At 34.5% G+C, this 9,449-nt stretch overlaps 1 protein-coding gene across 1 annotated transcript; it reads right to left on the bottom strand.

Annotated features, from left to right (window-relative positions):
• Window positions 1–5,548: 5,548 nt before the first annotated feature.
• On the bottom strand, window positions 5,549–9,201 carry LOC107955289 (polyadenylate-binding protein RBP47). Its single transcript, XM_041074170.1, has 7 exons — window positions 9,172–9,201; window positions 8,534–9,014; window positions 8,007–8,282; window positions 7,866–7,937; window positions 7,479–7,640; window positions 6,441–6,683; window positions 5,549–5,873 (listed from the first exon to the last, which is right to left on the bottom strand). Exons 1-3 carry the CDS (start codon window positions 9,199–9,201, stop codon window positions 8,161–8,163), a joined length of 633 nt encoding a protein of 210 aa, XP_040930104.1. The 3' UTR covers window positions 5,549–5,873; window positions 6,441–6,683; window positions 7,479–7,640; window positions 7,866–7,937; window positions 8,007–8,160.
• Window positions 9,202–9,449: the final 248 nt, after the last annotated feature.

The following is a 9,449-nucleotide window of genomic DNA, read 5'->3' as shown; positions in this document are numbered from 1 at the left end:
AAGTTTACCTAGACCGGATAGGGCTTTTCGGTTTTAACGTTCTAAGACTCAGGACAGATATGAAATTCAAGAACAATAAGCGTCAAATAGTTTCAAGCATGAAAATAGTTTGGCACATCGTATTGTTTCCTATTCTCCTCCCTTAGCGACCCCTACCCATTATTTCTCGTTCTTTTACCTTCATTATTTCTCCACTTAGGAAATCACAGCATAATACAACAACTATAGCTAGCTCACTAGTTTTTGTGCACTACTGAACGAGTTTTTCTATTTTTGGTGACTTTCTCACTTTTCTTTCTTCCTTTTCAATATATTCCTAATTCATGAATGCTTTTACTTTCAAGAACTATTTCTACTCATTTTTTATTTTCTTTTTGGATTTTCTTTTGCTGTACATATTGGCTAACCTATAATTACTCTATCACACTGATCTTTCCTATTTCACTATATTTTTACAAACTTTTTTCGTAATGTATCTACTTAACACTTAATACAAATGACCAGACATTTATAGTCATGCAGTTTAGGACCAAAGAAAAAGGGTAAATACAAATTAACATTTTTGGCTCAGATTTTGTGTGAATGTTCATCAAGAAGTATTTTATGGCTCAAATATAGGTGCTACGGATGGATAAATAACGTTAGCTTTTTTTCTGTGGGTGTATACCAAACAATGCCTTGAGTATCTTAATATCCACAAATTTAATCCACCAAATAATTAGAAATTTAACAATTTATCATACATACTAGCATGCTCATTTCCCTATATTTCCTATATCATATGGTACATTCAATTGCTCAATGCCTATTTACAGTGTAATATATAGAACTTATTAGTCTAATAATAAAAAATTGAAACTCACCTATCATCATGCCAAATTTACACGAAATACAATCAACCTATGTACATGCTCCTAACCAATCACTTGTATTTCTACAAGCTCAAGCACACAATTGAAAATAAAAATCAAATAAAAGTGTAAAGATTAAAACAAATTTCCTATGCTACCCCTACACACTTTAGATGACACATTATCCTAAATAGAAAACAAAAAACACCAAACAAATAATAATCTACTAATACTCATACTCTTAAGAAAAAAATTTAAAAAAAATCATTTCAAAGTTAATACAATCTTCCCCAAAAATTCAATTTTAATCCTTATCTGAATCATCAAAACGAGGCAAATGGCTCATTTCCATCTCTACTTTTCCCTTTGCCTAGCTATATCCTTAGTGAGAGCTCCTACCCACTGAAGGTGCATGTCGGGCTGGGCTTTGGATGACGGGCCCCTTTGGTGTGGAGTATTGCAGTTGGAATGTTGCCTCATAGTCGTCATCCTCTCTCTGGAACTCCTACTTTTCCACCTCATCCTCCTCGTCTGAAGTCGCATCCTCATCTCCTTGATGAGTTTGTGGTCGCCCAAACATGTCTGATGTGTAATTTAGAGCTCTCAAACCATGTTACCATAATTATTGGAGAACTGGGCTCATCTGTTGCATCTAATCATTCCATTTGCAAGGCTGTCACAACATTGAGGCTCGACAAGATAAAATCTGCAAGGGTATTCCTTAGTCATAACATACTAGATTAATTATTAAGGGGAAATTTTGTCCATCTTAGGTTAAATTTGTCAGGAGTATTTAAGTAACTTCTAATACACTTTTTAGGGAGTTTTTTCATTAGGTTAATTTTAGATTAAGCGGTTGTTGTTTGGTTTTAGAATTTTCTGCAACTTTTGTCTTTCTAAACTCAAAGGTACAATGACCTTCTTGTAGCTTTGAGTTTTTACCTTAAATTTGAATAGATTTTTAGTTAGTTGATTAATCCAATCATGTAATTAAGTAATCGAATTTATGGATTCTTTGTTTTTGCATCATTTCAACAATTAGCTCGAGGACTACATCACAAAACTCTGAGCAATACTAAACTCTTTCAATTTTTGTAATATTTAATTATTTAAATGAATATGGAAGTTATTGGGGGTTGTTTGTTAAATATGGGCATGAACTAAATTGTTTTAGTGTTTGATTAATTGATCTGTTAAATAATTAATTTAAATATTAAGGACTAAATTGAAATAATTTAGACTAAATTGAATAAGCTTAGAAACTTAGAATTGACAACTCTAAGTGAGCACATATATAAGTGAGATTGAAAAGAGACCTCATCGTAGATAAATTTGATTGTCCTTATTTAATCTAACCGAGATTAAGAGATAAAGAGATTAATTAGATTAAATTGTAATTAAGTGAGATCAAGAGATTAATTGGATTAACCTAAGATGACTAGCTACAACTGAGGATGGTCCATTAGTTATTTGACTTATGATCCATATCCCAAATTTTACTATTTGCATAAGGGTGTGAATCATAACGAGTATATGGAGGATCCATCATTTGCTGCTCGTGTTAGTGTATTGGACGATGGCATATCTTTGTGCCAAGCTACCATGTCTTCCATGACAAACAAAATGGAGAGTTGTTGGAAGTTATTCGAAGTTGATTCGAAGTACACAGTCCGATGGAAGAGGTCAAGCATGATGTTCCCAACTCCGAAGATGAGGATCATTCTACCATTATTGAACATGATAAGTTGAATGTGGATGTTCTACAAGAGTCTGGAATTGGTAACCATAATGAAGATTTAAATGTGGAAGAAAGTGTCTTTAGTCCAATTGACATAAGAGTAAGAGTAGATGTAGAGTTAGATGCTAAAAGTGAATATCAATGGATTCGATTGAGAATACTAGTTTATATCTCTTGATTGTGGAACAAGTGACAAATTAAAGTCTCGAGAATTGGTTGGAGGTTCTTCTACCGTGGCGATACAGATAATCTCGATTTTTAAAGGATTTGATAATTTCTTTAATTTTTGTTTTAATTTGTGCTTTTATTATTGCTTGTTTGATTTTTATAAAATTTAAGGGTTAATTTCAATTATTGTTGTTCATTTTTCAGATCAAGTGTTCATTTCATGGAGTAAAGAAATAGAAGAATTAAAGACATAATAAATTGAGGTTGACATTGCGACGCAAGAAGTACCAAGGTCACGACGTGGAAATGTGACGTCCAAAGAGTCCAAGTTATTGAGTCACATCATAACGTGGGAAACACCAAGGTCACAACATGGGGATGTGAAGTGACAACTACATGATACGATATTGTGACAAGAGCGACGGAGAAAGCACCAAGGACTCCAAGTCAGTAAGTTTCCTTGCGACGTGGAAGGCACCAAGGTTGCGACATGGAGGCCTAAAGTCGTGACTACGCGATACAATGTCGCGATGAGAGCATCAAAGTAAAAATTAAGGGATCCAAGTTAGTGAGTTATGTCACAACAAGATATAAGCCTAGACGTTGCGACGAGCTACATTGAGGTTGTAATGGCAATAATTAAAGATGCGATGAGCTCTGACATGCTAGCCTAGAAACTTGAAATTTGGACTTGACGTCGCGGTGGGAAGGGTTTTAACATCGCGACAAGGCGAAAAATTAAAGCCTTGTCTGTAATGACCCAAAGTTTATGAGTATAAGTCTGGTAATGCCTCGTAACCCTATTCCGGTGATGGATATGGGTTAGGGGTGTTACATTGTCATCTCGACATGTTAATTAAAACAATTCTTCAAGTCTTTTACACTATTCTCTTATTGTTTTTCCTCTCTAAACTATTAACACCTCTTATTTTTCTCTCTTTTCACCGTTAAATCTTCATTTTTCTTCTTCTATTTTCTAGTTTTCCTTTTAAATCTTCATTTTTTTCTTCCTCTAGTTTCTACTTTTTCTATAAGTACGACAAATCTCTTCTCTTCTTAAGTAGACATTGTTGATCGAAAGCTAATTTTGCGTAATCACCAACTCAAGTGGAATCACGCTGATGTTGTTTTATCTATAATATCTAGTGTTTAAATAATAGTTTTGGTGATTACTGGGAATATGATTATTATATCTTGTTGTTGAATCATCAATTACATTTTTTTACTAGCACATAGAGAACTTGAGTAGTGTGTTGCTTTGAACAAATATTATGCAATTGGTTGTTGATTTTTGTTGGAATTTTTGGTAATTATGACTTCTTATAAGCAAATGGCGGCTCAAAAACTAGTTGAGCATGATGCTCCAACTCCACCTAAGAGACAATTTGTCTTCCAAAAGATTGACGAGCATTTTGGAAAATTGGATAAACCTCTAATATAGGAGTGTGGATTCAAGTTTTCCATGCAACCATTTTATGACCCGATTATTTCGACGAACAAGAAATTGAAGTGGACAATGTTTTTTCGACAACTCGCCTGACCCGTCGCTATCTCAGTATTTTAGGAATTCTGTGCAAATTTCCTAGAACAAAAAGTCTCTGTGAAGGAAATTCTCATTGATGTTTCCCCTGTTGCAATTGAGGTTATTCATAAAATACCTCATTATGAATATGATATTATGATACTTTGAATGATGGTGTGATGGATTATGATGAAATTATGAATTACTTAACTGAGAATCGAGGTCAATGGTTTGGAAGTCAATTACCAAGGATCTCATTAGTTTTAAGCAATCAATTATGTTTCCAATTACCAAATTATGGATGTACTTTATCTGTGCTAAATTATTCCCTGCTCAACATGTCATGGAAGCTATCCGTGAACGTGCTTTGCTTTTGTAGGTCATTTTGCAACATGAAAAGATAAATGTGGGTGACCAAATTTATCACAACATGCGGCGATGCGCCGATGGTCACACGAAAGGAATTCCATATCCACATTTGATAACGGAAATGTGTCGATGAGTGGGTGTGGAGATAGACACGAATGAGCTGACTTGCCCTCCAAAAGGCATCATTAATGATGCCATTTATGAACAATTTAGAAATAAACATGTGAGTTGAGTTGAGGAGCACAATGAGAATGTGGCTGGGCATACGGAGTATACTCAAGATCATGGACTCCCAGAACCCATGGAGGAGCCAAGACTTGTGACACCGAGGCTGCAGTGAAAGAAAATAGCTCAAACAGCTCCAATGAGTAGGGACCCCAACATGTCACTACAGAAAAATAAACTTTTAGCGGCGTTTTTTTTGCCTTTAGCGGCATATTTAAGCGCCACTAATACTTTCAGCGGCACTTTCCCAAGCGCCGCAAAAACGTCGCTATATGCAAGCTAAAAAATTAGTGGCGTTTTTCGAAAAAAAGGCCGCTAAAAACCATGACCTTTAGCGACGCCTTTTTCGCAAACGCCACTAAAGACCATGACCTTTAGCGGCGGTTTTTCGCAAACGCCGCTAAAAACATGACCTTTAGCGGCGATTTTTTTACAAACGCCGCTAAAGATCATAACCTTTAGCGGCACTTTTCTCATAAACGCCACTAAAAATAATGATTTTAAAAAATTATTTTATTTTAATTAATAATATTTATTTCTATGTTAAATATTATATTATGTTTAATTTTTGAAATTTGAACTTTAAACTATATACTTTTAAGGATAAATAAAAAATATTAACTAAATTAAATTTTCCATTAAAATTTAAACTTCAAAACTAAATATAAAAATTAATGAATTTAAATTTAATACGTAAACATTGATTCAATATGTAATTTAATACATAAAAAAACACACACAGACACACAAAGTATTAGAATTTCTAAAACATAATTCATCCTGGTGAGAAAATAATGCCAAATCATCATCACATCTCATTAATCAAAGGAAAAAGATTAGAAAAGAAGAAGAAACAATGTACAACAGAGGGCTGGTTCAGGCTTTAGATGAAGCCAAAGTATTGCAATGATTGCATATATAACTTAGTGCAGTACTTTGATCTTGATCTTGGTTAAGACTTGTTCCAGCAATAAAGAAAATTGTTAGGAATCTCGTTCCCCTGATTGAGCAAAACAAGGAAATTAGCTATACCATTTACTGTAATGAAAGTGAAATCAGTAAAAAGTAAACCCATAATAAAATAATTGATGCTAGGCTAATCGTAAATGCAGCAGTTTCCTAAAGAGCCAAATGCTATTCTTCATGAATCAGTATCAGTTCAACACTCAGAATCACAAGAAATTATGAAGTACCATAAATTTTTAATCATAAGCTAACAACAACTGGCAACATTGCATCAAAGTTAATTATTATCATATGGTTTAATTTCACATCCTAGTAACAATTCAACATTCCAGATTTCTGAATAGCATTGTTTCCTAAAGGTGATTTACTACTCAAGCAATTAAAATTAGCAGAGTCATAGTGACATTTTCAAAAGACAAAAGCCCTTGAAAGTTATCAGAAAAGTAATCGTATGATTTATTCTAAGTTCTTAACATCCTAGCAACAGTTCAACATTCCACAATTAACAATACTATTGGTTCCCAGAGGTGATTGACTACTCATACTATTGGAATTTGCATACTATCAGTCAAATATTCAAAAGAAAGGCCTTAAAAGTTACCTGGAAATGTAAGCTATTGAGGCAACGTGCAATCTGTCTGAAAAGCGGAACCATACATCGTTGGAACTCCACAGACTGTGTTGCTTCAAGTACTTCCTCAAGTTCCCCGAGGAAGAGAACTTCCTTCTAACAATTAGTCAAAGGCCAATACTTAAACAACCCTCTAATAACCGTATCAGCTAACTTATGAATCGTTTTCAAAAACTCCGTTTGTGGATTAACATGATTGAACTCTCGAAGCACCTATAAATAAAGCAACACATGGAATTGAGCTACATATGAACTTCAATGTACCACAGTAGAAAATTCAAATAAAATCTTTTTTTATAAAATTCTGAAAAAAAAATATAGCTTTTCCTAACAAATGGAATGTGTGACTTGAAGTTAAAATTGAGTAACCTTGTTTTCAAATTTGTGAAAATCAAATCAATTGAAATGATATGGCAGTGCTAGTAAATTGACATAACATTATATATAATTTATTTATCATACAAGATTTTTGAAATTATAGAATTTAGTTTAAGGAATTTAATGTCAGAACTAAATTTCATTTTTTTAAAGGAAAAAAATCGATTAAAAATAGCCAAATTAGAGTATAAATACTAAATCAGTAACATAAATATAGTGCAATGACAAACAGCAGAATTTGACATATATATAATACTTTAAAAAAGTTATAAACACAATTTTTAAAAAATCATTTATATGTAACTCAACAGAAATTATAAACAAGAATAGGCTCTTACAGTTCATTTGTCAACTTAAGAACACTTGATTATAATATGGTAGGAGAGGTTTCAATATAAAATCAAACATAATAATAACAAAACCTCTTCTCAAACACAAAATCAAAATTGTAAAATAACATATTAATAAAGTTCTAAAAACATGTCCAAAAGATATAAAAACAAAATCCAGCTACAAAACTTATGTAATCTGAACATCAAGCTAAAGCAGCAATCAAAACCAATCCTACTTAAATAATGAATAACCTTTTCTGCAATTTCAGATTACATGCCATTGTTAAAATTTCCATACCTCACTCTTAAGAAGCACTAGGAACGGCAGCTGCAGCGGCGTACATGCTAGGACCCGGACTTGGTGGTGTTGCATAGCCATAACCGTAACTGTACCGTAACCACCGTAGCCTTGCCGTCAATAATAACCTCCATTCCACTGGTTTCCAGAATCAGCTCTCCGCTGTCAAAACCGGTTTTAAGTAAGCTTTGGTGCACTGCAATATGACTCACGCTATTCTATTTGTGAAAGGATGTGCATGATATATCGCAAGTTTATTCTATTTCGATTCTCTAGCAGTTGGACGTCGGAAATATAAATCGTCCAAGCATTATGCAATGAGCAAGGCAGAATTAGACTATTTAAGACGGTTGCCTACTAAGAATAACTATTTCGGCATAAATTTACCTGTTTGTTTCCAATACTTCGACCCCAAGAAAGTCGGACAATCTGCTTGCCTATGGTTGTTCCGTTCAAGCTCTGGATTGCAAATAAGAACACTCATCAATAGTACTACAATGTGGTGAAGTACATATAGGGAGCAGTCACCTGTTTGCAAATAGCACAAACCCGCATCCTTTTCCAAGTGGTATTTTCACAGAGATGATCTCACCGAACTGGGAAAAGGGTTGTCTAAGATCATCATCGCTAACATCCGAGTCAAGTCCTCCAACAAAAATTTGCAAGAAACCAAATATTGTGGTCAATTTGTAAAATATAGTGGTGAGATAGAACGAATGGAGGGAGAAGGACTCACGGTAGCATTGTTCGAGTCATTATGAGAATGAAGACCTTGTTCCACAGCACCATTCGATGCTTGTCTACCTGCCAATACCAAACCTAATAAGGTTAATATAGACATAATGATTCAATTTACAATTTCCACCGAGCTTTAAGACAAAATTGATACAAAGAACAAAAAATCACAATATGATTCCACTTAAATGCTCAATAAGGCCACCCGGGTATCAATCATCTCAGCATTACCCTTATGGTGTCATATAGAACCTGGAAAGGACCCTATATTTGACAGGAAACATTTGGACTAACTTGGTAAGGATAAAATATTAGGGTACCTTGCGAATAATACTGTTGCTGATATGCAAATGCTTTCTTGGGAGTGGCAACACTAATTCTCATTGGTCTACTTGAGCAATACACTCCATTCATTTCAGTCATGGCCTTCGACCTTTCATTTTCATCACCGAACCGAACGAAACCATAACCTTTCGAACGACCGGTATTCGAATCGATAACAACTTTTGCTCTTTTGACAGATTGAAATTTACTAGAAAAGGTTTCATCCAACACCGTATCAGTTACATCGGCAGCCAAATCTCCTATGAATATAGATAGATCGGAGCCAGCATCAGATCGTCTTTCGTTCACATCGAACGAAGCCCAGTTCAGACGGAAAGGCTGCTCTGTATTTGGCATCAGAGAACCATTGCAGCTCTGTAAAACCTTTTCAGCCGTTGCTCGAGAGCTAAACTCCACGAATCCGTATCCTTCAGACTGTCCGGTTTGTTTATTTCGTATGATTTTTATAGACGAAACCTGGGTTTTCAAATACCAAATGTTAAACAAACGATGATGACAAGAACAACATATTTACTTAAAACTTACAAGTAATTATTATCTGCACAAGCTTTGAGATTGTGAAGGGAGATGAACGTGTAGCCGAATAGCAGAAGCCCAATAGGCACAACCCCACCTTCAACGCTGCCGTCTGGTTCACTGCCATCTCTTCTATCATATAACTGGAAACCAAATCAAGACTGAAGCAATTTGATGCCAAATCAAGACTGCCGTCTCAGTTTCTTGATTGAAAAGAACAACGGAGGGGTGAGATTGGGGGGTGTTTTGAGAGGGAAAAAATTAGGCTTTTCAGAGGGGGAAAATTTAGGGATAAAACCGGCATTTTTTAATTTTTTGTGACGTTTTTATAAAAAAAGCCATTATTGTTAACAAAAAATTATTTCATTTTAAATC

This window comes from Gossypium hirsutum, chromosome A07, assembly GCF_007990345.1.
Source record: "Gossypium hirsutum isolate 1008001.06 chromosome A07, Gossypium_hirsutum_v2.1, whole genome shotgun sequence".
NCBI classification, from domain to species: Eukaryota; Viridiplantae; Streptophyta; class Magnoliopsida; order Malvales; family Malvaceae; genus Gossypium; species Gossypium hirsutum.
This window is presented reverse-complemented; position numbering and strand designations above follow the sequence as displayed.

What these genes read in the sequence shown, in the direction of transcription:
- LOC107955289 (XM_041074170.1), bottom strand. Translation starts at nt 9,201, where the DNA reads ATGGCAGTGAACCAGACGGCAGCGTTGAAG. An exon ending in ACCAGACGGCAGCGTTGAAG is followed by an intron (nt 9,015 to 9,171) that starts GTGGGGTTGTGC and finishes TTGAAAACCCAG; the next exon opens with GTTTCGTCTATAAAAATCAT. An exon ending in GCAACAGTATTATTCGCAAG is followed by an intron (nt 8,283 to 8,533) that starts GTACCCTAATAT and finishes TGGTATTGGCAG; the next exon opens with GTAGACAAGCATCGAATGGT.